Source organism: Cariama cristata, unplaced genomic scaffold (genome assembly GCF_000690535.1).
Source record: "Cariama cristata isolate BGI_N322 unplaced genomic scaffold, ASM69053v1 scaffold30775, whole genome shotgun sequence".
Taxonomy (NCBI): domain Eukaryota; kingdom Metazoa; phylum Chordata; class Aves; order Cariamiformes; family Cariamidae; genus Cariama; species Cariama cristata.
In genome coordinates this window covers 25,401-39,356 of record NW_009617459.1, presented here as the reverse complement: position 1 = coordinate 39,356, position 13,956 = coordinate 25,401, and the positions used below count along the sequence as shown (strand labels likewise).

The window sequence follows — 13,956 nt, the reverse complement described above, 5'->3', positions numbered from 1 at the left end:
TCCAGGCTTCCAAAGGGAGTCTCCTGGGGTCCGGGTCTCTCTTACCCCAATCTTTCCCCGAAAGCATCGGATGTGGGAAGGAGCTACCACGAGCACGGTGGAGCTCAGGTTTGGTGATGGTGACGTATCCAGGCAAACGCAGGTACCACAAGAAGACTTTCCAGAGACAAACCTTGCTTAAACCAGCCCGTCTTCCTCCTGTGCCTCTTAAACCACTGAAAACCGGTGATTTTGACTAAAAGCCCAGTCAGTTGGGAGAAACTGGTTCAGGTGTTAATTATATCTTGAGCGCTGATGGATTTACTGTCACAAGTTTCGTGTTTCTTGCGTTGAAGGCTCCAACAAACAGGAAACGGTGCGTACACAGGAAAAACTGTGCGTGGTTGTTGCGCATCACGTTTTTGCAGTAAACAGGCTGCCTTGTTTAGGGAAAAACCTCCTCCAGTCTTTCACAGTTGGAGCTGCTGGTGGCAGTAACTTGAACACATCTGTTTTGGGGAGAAAGAGGTGATCAGAAGGACTGGAGCTCATAAAAATGTATGTCCTACCAGGTGTTAACACAAAGAAATTGTCATCTTGTTCTGCCGTGGGTTTTGGTAGAGGCAGCCGAGCTTTTTACGGGTACGTGAACCATTAAACTTGCTGAAAGGTAGAAATACTGTTTGCAAATGACCTGCGTACCTGGCCGTAGCGAGTTGGTGAGTCTCCCGTTTATCTCAAGAAGGAAATACCAAACCCAAATCCAGCAAGTCCATCAGCAGATCTCGGATCAAAGACGTTATTTGATGCTGCGCTTCCTTGCAGAGTTCTTCTGGTGGTTCATTGGCTGCATTATCTGCCAACAAGTTGTCTTATTTCTCACTGGGATTTTTCTGACTCTGTTTTTCAGCCACTGGATCTTGTCCTTCCTTTCAAATGATTCATCTGCTTTAGATTTGAGATTTTCATGGGTTTTGCTCCATTGGTTTTTCATAATGCCGTTGCTCGGCCTGGAACAAAGCCGGTTCCACAAAGGCATTATCTCTGCATTACTGACCAGTACATCTTCTTTCATATTGCCTTGGAGTGGAGAACTGTTGACCTCTTTCTCAATAGCTTCTTCACTGCAGCTCCTTTGATATGCAAAGGAGTCGCTAATCAGTTCCGTAATCGGTGTGATGTGCTTGCATTTTAATCAAGAAGTGACTGTGTAGAAATAACCTTCTTGTAACTTGCTTATAGGCTGCATTTACCGCTTTTCCCTGGTGCAAACAGGTCACCTTTCCGTTAATTGTAGGCTCCAAAGAAACTCCAGGAAAGCGAGCCCTCATTTTGCCGGTAGCCAGGGACCCTGGAGTCACTGCCATGGCCAAAACGGTCCAGCCGGGTCCGCAGCTCTGGCGTGGAAGCGGTGGCACCGGCAAAGAAGGCAGGGCACATCTCCCTCGCACAGCAACTGAGCTGTTTATGGAGGAGTTTAATTTAGAACGTCTCGCTGTGCAAGTAGCGTGAGAGAGAAACCCTGGCGTTAAAGGAGCCCTGTGGTCAAGCCCCTGTTGTGCTGACAGCCGGGAACCCCGCTCTCCAGCCATTCGTGGGCTCTTGAGTGTCATCGTTGCTGCGAGAGCAGGTGGTGAGCCTGTGAGTCCACGCGATTCTTCCGTCACCGGCCCCGAGACGGCACCACGAGGTGGGGAGAGGATGCGACGTGCCCGTGGCGGGAGTCACGCCACTCTGCTCATGCTTTCCCCTCACCAGAAGCAGACATCGGCTAACACCAGTGCCCAACCTTTGCCATTTTCTTCTCCCGTATTTTCACACCTGCACTTGTAACTCGCCAGTCCTGACTTCATGGCTCTCCCTGTCACTTCATCCCTCGGGGTGCTTGCATGCAAACATCTGCTCCTGCTGTTTATTCTCAACCAGCAGTTGCTCCGATGTTAAGTGATGAGAACAGAAGGTTTCCAGGCTACTGCCCGGCAGCCCAGGGTTCCCACACGGATGGGGTGATGAGTCTTGGATTGCGGAGCTGCTGGAAGATGGGCTCTGACTTCCCTGCGTTGGGAGCTGAGGAGAGCTTGTTCATCTCAGGGTGCAGCTCCGCTCTCAGAGCGAGGGTTGACAACCCTGCCTCAAATTCAGCCTTTGCACAACTGCGTCTTGGCCTTGTATCAAAGCGACACCAGTATTAGTATCGCTGAATAATCACGCATTTACTTTTTGGCTCTTTGAGCGGTGTTAGCGGAGTATTTAAAACCTGAACCTGTGAATAAATGAACGTTGATGAAGTGGTGGCTTCTGCAGCTGGCAGGAGCTTCGGAGCCTTGACACAAGCGAAGAATGGCTGTTGCCTCGCTGACTGTTTTTTCTGTCCGTTCAGGTGTTTGGGTGGGGGTCGAAGCAACCTCTGCCGTATCTTGTGTCAGCAAGGATGTGCTGGAGTGTACTTGTTCTTCCCAGTTTGCCATTTTGTGCTTTTCTCTGTTCCAGAGACTAGAAAGGTGCGTGGGCATCGTGACTTCGCTAACCAACGGGCTGTCGGAGAGGGAGGCTAACGATGCCCTCAATGCTCACGTAAGTGTCATCTCCTTGAGAGATGAGAAATCCTGCCTGGATGAAATAATTTGTGGTCTATTATAGCTGCGTGGAGCTCTGTCTGAGGGAGCGGGCATGCAAGCTGTTAGCAAGGCACAAAGAACAGGCAGATACGAAGAAGCTGGGGAATGGAGCCTGCCGTGCTCTCGCGACTCCCAGCCTGTCAAGATTTCCCAGAGCTATTCCAGTTAAAAGACAAAACAACATCATGGCTTTAATCCTTGCCTGGTCACCTATTTGGAAGCTGACCTGCAGTGCAATTTCTTGCTGAAATGTGGCTGAGTGTGTCCCTCTCCCAGCATACGAGTGCTCTGTACGTGTGCACGCACACAGGCGTCTGTCGCTGTGCCTGTGCTGCTGGTGTTTGCCGTTTCTCCTGTATTTTTGTACTCCTGCGCTGCTCAGATCGCCTTTTTCCTGGCTTCCAAACAGCCAGACTTCAAACCACTGGAAAGGGCAGGTTCAGCCTTTCTGTTGAGGGATGGAGCATTTATTTCTAACTCTACGTAGTCTTAAAATACTTGCCAGCAAGCTGCAGATGTTACCGTATAAGGAAAACTGTCGTGTGACATGTTAATGGGCTCTCAGACATGTTGGTTGCATTTTTTTTGCCTCCCCGGAACACCTTGGACTGTTGGGAGTCAGTGGTACAGAGTTGCCTTCCCTTAATGGGAAAAGGTCGACAACCCAGGCTGGATTTCAGGGCTCTGAAGCTGATGAAATACTTTCCCCCCGGGATGAACAGGTTGTAGAAGAGTCTGTAAGAAAAGCCCGGGCAGGTCCCCAGCCACAGGACAGGGCTCAGGGACCTGCTGCTCTTCTTGACTGGGGATTTAATGCCCCTCAGTAACAAGATATCCTGAAGTGGTTCAACTAAAATCATGGGAAAGCTCTTGGTACTGAGATTTACACCAGCATTAAGTTCACAACTGGGTGCGAGTCTTAGGGAGACCCTGTATGTTTTCTGTATTCCCTTGGGATCCTGCTTTGAATTCCTTGTGGGCTGCTGGGTGCTCCGTTGACCGCCCATTTGGTGGGTTTGAGAGGGGTTTCCTTCGTCTGTTGCTTTACTGACCTTCCTCTAACATCCAATCGCACCTGCTCATCGGCGGCACTTGCATTTTTCTTTCTCAGATATGTAAAGGAACCCCTCAGCATGAGGAGATCTGCCTGGGTCTTTTCACTCTGGTCTTGACCGAACCTGCTCAGGCACAGAAGGTAAGGCACACTCGCGCACGTTGGTGAGTGCGAAAAGTCTATCCGTGAGGGATTTTTGCTTTCCAGGCAGCCAGGGCTTCGGAGCTGTGGGAGTTTTGGGTCTGGTGCAGGCGTCGGAAGGCGCCTGGCTGGAACCCTCAGCGCTGAGCAATGTTTATCGTAGCAGGGCAATGACTTTGCTTGGACCGTTCCTGGTTTTGTTGTGTCCATGTGGCACAGGGGCTGCAGCAGCCGCTGCTCGGGGGAATGCAGAGTCTGCCACCAGGGAAGGGAGCTCAGCTGGGTTCTTTCACGGCCCTAGAATTAATTGTTTTTCACTGTGGGAGGCAAGTACTGGTTCTTCAAGAAGCTGTAAGGCCTTTCCGAGTTTCTGCATTGTCTTTGGAAGCCCGGAACGGGTTTGCATGCTGGAAGCCAGATGTAGATGCCTACAGAAATAATCACTCTGGAGGAGGAACATGTTTGGTTCCTAGAGAAAATTGCTTTTTAGCAGTCCACCTCTATTATTTTCACACACTGGATTTAATTTTTCAATAGCTCTTTTTAATGATGCTATAAACTGTGATTTTTAAAATTGTAGTTACTCACCTACAGGAAGATGAATGTTTTGTGTTCTAAAGATCTTGGATGTGGATTTGGCACTGTTGCTACAAACTGGGGGCACTCGGGGAGGGAGTTGAAGCTGATGTTTTGTGATAGAAACCAGGGCTATTTGTAGCAGCTACAAGGAAAACCAAAAGCACCGTTGGAAGGGCCGTGTATGGCGAGCGATATCCGGGGCTCCTTGTTCGAATGCATTTCAATTAGCAGGTATTGCGCAGAATTTGAAAGGGTTGAAGTGGACTCTTGAAGTCTGCAGGGTCTGCCGCGAGCCTGGCGGAGCGGCATGCCGTTAAGGATGCTCTGTAAATCCTGGCGCTGCGCTGGACCGAAGGTGACTCATGCAATATTCTCTCTTGATTTAATCACTGCTCTGAGGGCAGAGCTCTCTCCATCAAAGCAGTAGATCTGCATTAGCTCCCGGAACTCATAGCTGCCTTGGCGTTGCTAGATGGGACAGTCCTTGTCAGCGAAGGTACAGCTCCATTCCCCAGAAATCACTTCTTGAAAGCAAAACACGCTTCTGCTGGGAGTCTTTAGGCCCGACTGCTTACGGTGCTGGTGCGAGTCGGGTTTTGGTTAGACAGCTGTGTGTTGGTTTGTCTCCTTGTTGGCTTAAGGGCTTCCCAAACCCTGACTGCAGAGTCCCCAGCCCTCCTGTCCTTAGGCTGTGGCCTGATCCTGCCTCGTGCGCTGAGCACAAGACTTGGAAACCCTGAAGAGGCTGAGTCCAGCTGAGGCTCGGAGCACCGCTGGACACATCCTTGTTTCCAAGACACTGCGGGAGCCAAGGAGTATTTCTAGTTGCTGACTAGCAGCGCTCTACAGTGCTCTCCCGAAGGGTGAACCTCCTCCACGTCGAATAAAACGCTCTTCTTCCCTCTGGGACGCGGTGGACCACAGTTGGGGTGCAGTGGGAAGTATCCAGACACCATAAACTGAGCATAAGACTTGTGGGGCAGATGATTCCATACGCTGGAAGCAAAGGTTGAGTGAGTCCGGTGTGCTCCAGCCTTCTGGTGCTGGCCATCCCACTGCGAGGGGCTGAGAGAAACCTGCCGGGCACGTTCTCCTCTGGGAAAGGGGAGCGAGGGGACGAGCAGTCTGGCTCCCTTGCCACCGAGCTGCTGACGGGCACCGACCCCATCTCTCCGAGATGGCAGACCGAGGGCATGCTTTGCTGCTCATGGCCGTGTTAATTAGAGGTGGCTGGTCCTCCTGCTCTTGTCAGATCTGCTCTTCAGAGGACGTTACTTTTCTTGGGGAGTAATTGGATCTGCCAGTCTGCTGGGCTCTGTTGCTGCCACCTGCCCTGTATCCAGACAGCGAGGACAGGAAGCCAGTCGATGATTTTCTGCCAGGCTTTGGGGGTGAGTGGCTCCTTCCCTTTGCTCCCTGCCTAGGAAGAGGGGTTAATGCTTGCCTGACTGATAAGGCACTTTGCAAGACTCTTGAGAGAGCTCTGAAATCGGCACACAGAGGGCAGAGCTCGGTTCATCCTCCAGCAAGAAGCCTACGGGTCCAGATCGCTCAGCATAGCCAACCCCGGCCGTCTGCGGTAACCATTCCCACATCTGGTCACCAGTGAAGGTTCGCAACCTCAGGTGTCGGCACAGGAGCACTGAACCCAGTGAAGTTGGTGTGGAAGTGGCGCTGCTCTGAATCAAGCTTCACCATCCTCCTGAGACCTGTTGTTTTGCCTAAAAAAAAATACAAATGTTATAGCTGGCTGTGTTTGCATTCGAGGGTATTCTAGTGCTTGTTGCCCTAGGAGCTGAGCAGGGGCTGCAGCGTGTACTCCAGTCCCAGCATGCTGGCAAAGGCATCTCACTCCGTCTGCTTGGTCACCTTGTATCTCTTCAGTGGATGTCTGTCCCCGGCCTGCGGATCCGGCTCGTCTCGCACCGTGGCATTGCTGTCCCTCACCTGCATCTGCTGGTGCATGGCGGGGAGGTGGAGGTACCCCCTCTTCCTTCCGAGGAGGCTGTTTAAAACACATCTCCCTTCTTTTTTGGGAGGGGGCTTCAGCGGCCCCATCCCCTCACTGCTTGAATAAAGATACAGCGGCACAGCCCTCCCCTCGCCGCAGCGGAGAATCGGCTGAAGCTCACGGATCTCCTCCTCCCTCTTTGTTACTTCGACGTTCCAGCCAGGAGAGATTAGCTGTGCTAAACTTGTCCAGCTGTGAGGAGGGACACTTGACTGCCTTCAAATATCAAAGTGACAGCAACTGATCCATCAGATCTCCCTCCTCCGCCTGGCACCTCTCACTTTAATTAACACTCTGCTCCGGGATCAGAGTGCACGGAGCCCTCCCCACAGATGAGCGCAGTGCTTCCCTGACATCTCCTCCGGCATCTCTCCGCCGTGTGCCTCTTCTGCCCGGGGTGCTGGGCAGGAGGGAGCCTCTCTCCTCCACTCGATGTTTTTTTTGTTTGTTTTATTTTTCTTCTCCCCTCATTTAAAGTGAACATTTATCATTTGTTCCTTCCTGTTAATTAAACGGCCTGTGCGAGTGGCGGCTCCAATCTCCCAAGAGCGGGGAGGAGGCGATGGATTGTTTGCAGCCTTGGCAATAATCAAGAAATTCAGGTTGTCTCCCCACCCCCTCTAGCTGCTGGAGCTCTGAAGATTTTCTCCAAGCACCTTTCTTTGGATTATTGCTACCATCTTTATGCCGGAGGCTGTTAGGCAGGGGTCTCGTCTAAGCAACCAGTCGGTGATGTGCCATGCTGCCCGTGACCTTGATAAAATGGGACTTGTTCTCCTCTGGCCAGTTATACCTTGGGCCAAGGATCAGTAACATCGTAGGTGCGGTTCGAGTTCTGTTTTTCTGCAGTGTTTGCTTATGGGATTTGAGGAAGTATGCAGTAAGTAAGGTGAAGAGCTGCCAAACTTCCCTAGGCAATAGGATTACGGTGTCCTTCCTACTGGGATTTAAATACTCAACCAGAAGTAAATCCCTTGGAGTGTCTCTTCTAGCTCTTTGTTCCAGCCCTTCTCCTGAGGGTGCTGCCAGAATCAGCCCAGCCGGTCGGGAACTGATCCGTGCTGTCAGGGCCGTATCACAGCACCTCTTGGTGGCTTTAAATGCAGATGGGGACACTGCACCTCGCACACACCCGGCAGAAAACCAAAGCCTAGATGTTTCACCCCAAAAAACCGTGAATTCTTTGAACACAGAAGAAGCTACTGACCACCAAAAGAAGCTACTAAGATGAAAAATGTTCATCTCGCTGCTGCTCCTAAGGGCGCAGAAACGCACCGGCCTGTGAGAGGGAAATGCCGGGGGCGATGGATGGTCGTAATCCTGTCGTCAAGCACAGGAGGTAGGATCCAGGCAGGGCAGGGACCTGATACCACGGGCGATTTCCAAACAAAGTGAAAACTTTGTCCGAGTCCGGGCAGACCACAGAGGAACTGGCATCCTCTGTGCTCCCTGTGTCCTGGACCAGCTTTATCCCCTGCGTTTTCCCATCGGTCTGATGTATGTGTTTCGTTTTCAAAGCTGATGCAGCGGAGGGAGATGTTGTACGTTCCTGGCCAGGTAGTTGTCTGCCTGGAGACTTTGAGTCTGGCTCTGCTTTGTGGGTATTCATTTAGCATTTCAAAAGCAATTAAAGGCCCCAAAGAGTCTACACCTCTTGGATTCCGGTTTTTTGTTAGTTTTTTTTAGATAGATATTCTTTTTTTTTTTTTTTTTTTACACAGTGCTGTATGAAAAAGGGAGGGAGAAAGCCTGAGCACAGGGAGTCTAATCAAGGAGATCTTTTGAGGCCTCATTAACTCTCCAAAGGAAGATGCAGAGACCAGACCCCTGCTCTCTGGAATATCATGACATTTACTGGCACAAATTAACATTCATGCAGAACCACTTAGCAAATTACTTCCTAATCACCCTCCACCCCCTGCTGTCCTGACCGGAGAGGAAGGGAGGGCCAGCACATTTGCTCTCTGGCCAGCATTTTGTTTGGCTGCTGATGGCAGATGAGAGTGGAGAAAGTCCTTCCTTTCCCTGCGATAGTTCCCTCTTCCCATAGCGAGCCCCATGGTTTGGACCATGGGGAGGACATCTGGATTTCGAACCCGAAACAAGCCAACATGGTAGCGTGAGTTTGAGCCGGACAGTCTCCAAATTGAGCTCTGTCTGACCTCGGAAATCTTGTGTGAGCAGAAGCGGGTGGCATGGGGACAATCTGCCTCCGCTCCTGCGTCTCCATGGAGCTCCCATGGAGCCGTATTGAACCAGCGTCACGTCGTAGCGACCCCAAGTCCTGCAGACGTCTGCAGTGCAGTCCCAGTTGTCGCTGGTTCCATGAGATTGGAGCAGCGCGGGGCTTAAGCGATCTGCGTGTGGCTGTTTATTAACTGATCCTTCCTGAAGGACCGTTGCCTGTCTTTTCTCTATAGTGTTGATCCCTCCAGAGGTGTGGCAGGATGCAGGGAAGGCTGGGATGAGGGGACAGGGACACCTGACAGTGTTCATTCTGGAGCAAGAAACCTTTGGCTCTTGGGGCTAAATCCAGTGAATCCAGCTGCCAGTTTATAGCGCCCCAGGGGATTAATGGCTCTCCCTGCCTGGCCCTAGGATGCCAATTCAGGTCACCCCATGGGAGTCTGCCTGCCTTGATGTTCTTTCCCTGAGATTTGTTTATTTGCCGTTAGCTGCTCAGGTTTGATGAAACCATTGTTTGTTTTCCATTATGGTCCTTGATCTATAACCATCTCTGGCTTTTCTCCTCTGCTGCAGTGCTACCGGGACTTGGCACTGGTGAGCCGAGATGGCATGAACATCGTTCTCAACAAGATCAACCATATTCTCATGGAGAAGTACTTGAAGCTGCAGGACACGTGTCGGACCCAGGTGAGGAGAAGGTCTTGTCCCCAGAATCCGCCCCTTTCATGCCAACCAGGCAGAGGATGAGCAGAGGGTGTTTGAGTGTGGAGGACTTGGGGGGCAGTCGGTGCCGGTGGGGCTCCTTTGCTCTGTGTTAAGGACTCACCTTTGGAAGGGAAACGTGGCGACGTTTGGCAGCCATGGTGTTGGGGACGAGGTGTCGTGGGGGAGGCTGTGGCAAAAGCTGCACTGATCTCTCCCTCTGCCCAGCTGGTGTGGTTGCTGCGGGAGCTGGTGAAGAGCGGGGTGCTTGGTGCAGATGGCGTCTGCATGACCTTCATGAAGCAGATTGCAGGTGAGTCGTGCTGCGGGAGCGCGGTGACTGCTACCTGCGTTTGCCCTGCTCGTGCCACGCTGTCGGTAGCGTACTGGGGCCGACTCGAGGCGTGCTGTGCTTGGCGTCAGAGCCAGAGCCTGTGCTGCCGTGCAGCCAGGTCCAGACAGGCTTCCCAAGTGTCTCAGCTGCCAGGCGGGCACTGAGCCTGCCCCAACCTGTCTGGTGAGGAAATCTCTCCAGGGGGGATGGAGCAGAGGATAAACCTTCCAGAGGATTGCTCCCAACGGCCTCTACGAGGGGTGAATCACAGAGAGAGCCAGGAGGCTTCTGGCAAATGCTGGAACAGCCAGGAAGTGTATTGGCTCCTGTTGCTACCAGCTTTCGCCCCGTAGCGCTGCGCAAGAGCACCGGGATCATCCTTAGTCCCTGCTCTGACCTCCGGGATGGCAAGAGCCGTGCATGTGGCTCCTTTGTAACTCAGCAGAGACACAGGAGGCTGCTTCACCCCACGTGAAGTCAGTATGGTAGCCAGTAGTGCGTTCCCCCAGCCCTCAGTGTGAGCACCCCACAGCCGTGCGCACACACACGCACGCACACGCCTTTCCGGATTCACAGGAATGGTGCCTCTTCCGTGTTCTCTACTCGGCGCTGGTGTTGGCCGCTGACGTCCACGAAAGAGGAATTAATGCCCCACCGTAAAACCTGACATTGTGTTTTTATTGTACGCGCCTGTGACACGGGGCTGGGCAGCCCGGATTGGAAATTGCCGTGTCTGCTCTTCAGGGGAGGAAGAATGGAGAGGGAGGGGACAGAGACCTGAGTGCGAGCCAAGCTGCCCTGGCCCTGTTGTCACAGTGTAAACACAGAGCATTTAAAAACCACTGGTGAAGGCATCCCTTGTTTCCCCTTGGTTGCACCTCCCCGTTCAGGGCCCCTTCTGTTCTGGAAGAACGCCGCTGTCTCCCTTCTCACCGCTTTTACGATGCCTTAATTGTTATGATCCCATTGTTTTGGCTTGCCTGCTTTAGGCGTTTTCTGTGCCCTTGCGAGCAGGAGTCCCGCTCTGCTCCCAGCGACGGCAGCCAAAGGCTCCAGCTTCGTGCTGAAGGCCCACGCTGAGGGCGTGAGACACCGCTTTGACACCTGGCCTTTAGCTGAGAGTTTGGGCATTCTTTGCACATGCTGTTTTCCCTTTGTAGGCTTAACAGCTGCAAATGTTTTCTCTTTTCCAGCTACTGAATTTCATCCCTTTCTGGCTTCTCCTTTGCTTTCCAGGAGGATGCTTACTGACTCGATATTATCACAGCTCTTTTGCAAGAGTACTGTTGCAGCAAAGACCCCCCTTGATCCCCTAACAGAAAGACACTTGTACCTAGAAATGTGCTGTGTCTAGGAACAGCCAAGCACGTGTGGGAGGCAGAGCAGGAGGACCAGGCAGGAATGTGTGCTCCAGACAGGGAGCAAACTCCTTAATTAACTTTGCCTTACTGGGGATGCAGGGATCGAAGCAGTCGGTGGTTCGGTTGAGTCTGGCCACAGAACCGCACCGATTCATCTGACTGGCTTTTCTCTTCCCTGTTGTTCTTTTGCTTCCAGGTGGGGATGTGACAGCGAAGAATATCTGGCTGGCCGAGAACGTCCTGGAGATACTGACCGAGCAAAGGTATGGCCCTGGCGAAGGCTGGTACAGTCTGAAGAGAGCAGCGGCCGGGCACGAAGCGAGGGACAGCACTCCTTGCCTGCCTGCCAGGAGGGTGATGGTCCTGCTCGCTGCAAGAGAGGCAGATTTCGGGGCAGTGTGTTTGCAGTGACAGCCTGAGTGGGAGTGTGTTGATGGAGTTTCCTGTGCAAAAGACCTCTGCGTTCCCTTACTGTGTTACCAAGCATATTTTCAAGCTGTGGCGTGAGTTTCTAGCTCTTGGAGCCCTCTTGCTGCAGGTTGTGTGCAGGAGAGTGTCCTGAAGTCCCTCCGTTAGCAAACCTCCTCTGTGGGTGATGTCAAATAAGATGGTCTGTGCAGATACCTCTCCCCGAGCCGTGTACGAGGACGCAGCTATGTCCTAATGTGCAGCGGCCGGTCGGTGCTGAGCCCACGCTCTGGGCAGTGGGGTGACATCGCCTCGCATGGCTAGAGGAGCACGTGTGGCTCAGAACCAGCATCCCAGGAATATTTTCTTCCTCAGTTTCCCGAGCTGCGGAGGAGGTGTTCCTTTTGGAGGAGTAGGACAGAGTTAATTGCCCAAAAAGCTTTCCTGTGTTTAAACAGCTTCTGCTTCATCAGGGCTGCAACTTTAATTTGTTGTGGAGGACAGGCCGTCTGGGAAGTATTGTCCTATGGGCTCAGCATTGTCCTTTGTTGGCAAAGCAGCCGCTAATAGATGATAAGCAGAATTCCTAACTGCAGCCTTCGGCTGGGCAGAGTCATTATTTTTAAACAGCCTATAGCTTTTCACCGAGCGCTGTCTATAATAGCAGCGATTCTCCTAAAATCGCTTATTACTGCGGTTGACAATCAAGTTGTTAAAGGCATTTATTTGGCCGCAGCTAACAGTCCAAGGGATTTTTGTTCCGGGAATAGCTGTGCGGGTGTGCGCTGCTACGAGTGCCATCTAGTGCCGCGCCGCACATGGGAAGGAGAGACCCTCCGAGATCTTCTGGGCTTGGCCGACCTTCGTTTTTTTGCCGTTATTTCCCCAGCTGCCTTTGTGCTAAGCTCAACTTTTCTGTTCCCAACCATATTTAAGCCCCTACCAGCTCTTGATGTGATCCTCCCATCTGCTGGTTCTACTCGCCACTGCCACTCCGCACCTTGGAGCATCTCAGAAGTGCTCCTCATCTCCCCAAAGCACTTTGCAGCTCTTGTCTTGCAAAGAAATAGCTGCAAACAGCTGGACTGTGGGAGAAACAGCAGCTTCTCCCTGATGATCCAAAGCCACATCTGGCCATGGGTCTGCAGGAGAAAGCTCCGTGCACTGAATAACAGCTGAGGTTTGTCACTCAAGGAGAGGAGTTTGTCAGGGGAGCAGATGTGAGAGGAAAAGGCTTGGCCCCTGTTGAAGGTATTGCTGGAGTGTGGATGCTACGTACTGTATCAGCACTGAAACTGTCTGAGCACGAGGAGAGCTGAGGATTGGAAGTGAGCCCGAGGGAAAACCTGCAGCTCTTTGCTGGGATTTATGTGCTTTGATTAGGGGAAAGCCAGAGCTTTAATTAAAGCCATGCATGTGAAGATCTGATGCCACGTTCAGAGTGTTGAGTGCTTGGTTTAATTAAAACCAGCTACAGCAAAGCTGCTTCTCAAGCGCTGCCTGCCTCGGAGAGGAGACAAGTCCGCTCCCTCTCGAAAGCCGGGTGTTAATTTAGCTTCTTGCTGCTAATGGCGGCGCGAATGCGATGCTTCCTCCGAGCGTTTTCCATTTTCTCTGCCTGTTGGATCAATGATTCCTGTGGCTGTGGGTACCTTTTTGCCCCTCCTCCTTTGACAGCATTTTTATTTTCTGATCAGCCCTCACTGGGAAAAGGGGGAGATGCTGACCTGCCAGCCCCCCGGGGTCCTGGCCTTAATTACTCCCACATCCTCCCTAACGTAACCTCCGCTCAGCGCCAGCCCGCCCAGCCGACTAATTAACCTGCTCCTAGCATCCCGCTAGATGCAAGGAGAAGAGTCTGGGAAAGAAAACACTTCTCACATCTTCCCAGGCTCCCTGCCGATGATTTAGGGCAACCGACTCATTTGCCGCTGGGCTGGTGTCTCTTCAGGTGGCCGTGGCATTACAGCTGCCGCACGCAGCGGTCGCACTTCCACGGGACTTCTGATTTACGGCTCGCTGAGCCAGGGGATGCTGTGGGTGATCAATCACGCTGGAGGCACCGAGTCGGCCTGGCCCCGTTCTTGGCATCCGACGCAAATAACCAAGCTGACGAGGTCCTTTTTTTTTTTTTATGGACCGAGAATATTTATTGTTGTGCTTAGATAAGGGAGGTTGAGAATGCGGCACACCCAGCAGACAGGGCGCTGCCGCCCAGAGCAGGCAAAGGCAGGAGATGGCAGCGGAGCGGCCGATGGAAACGCTTTGCTGGTGGGCTCTGCCGCTCCGAGGGAGCGGGGTTGAAGCACCTGCCCGTGCTCAGGACGCAAAACCCGTTGGCTGAGAAATAAATATCTTTATCGATGATCTGGAGGAGGGGATCGAGGGCACCCTCAATCAGTTTGCAGAGGACACCAAGCTGGGCAGGAGCGTGGGTCTGCTGGAGGGCAGGAAGGCTCTGCAGGGTCTGGACAAGCTGGGGCGATGGGCTGAGGCAAATTGTATGACGTTTAACAAGGCGGAGCGCTGGGTCCTGCTCTTGGGTCGCAACAACCCCATGCAATCCTACAGGCTTAGGGAAG

The 13,956-nt window shown here is 52.5% G+C and overlaps 1 protein-coding gene across 1 annotated transcript in view; it reads left to right on the top strand.

The window, feature by feature from the left end:
• Nucleotides 1-2,469: 2,469 nt before the first annotated feature.
• Nucleotides 2,470-13,956, top strand: part of INTS3 (integrator complex subunit 3) — a gene marked incomplete at both ends in the record, with an annotated part of 35,983 nt that continues 24,496 nt past the window's right edge. The window contains 5 exon segments of the mRNA XM_009700545.1: nt 2,470-2,553; nt 3,709-3,792; nt 9,143-9,256; nt 9,500-9,584; nt 11,163-11,229. Of these exon segments, the coding sequence (XP_009698847.1) occupies nt 2,470-2,553; nt 3,709-3,792; nt 9,143-9,256; nt 9,500-9,584; nt 11,163-11,229 (434 nt within the window).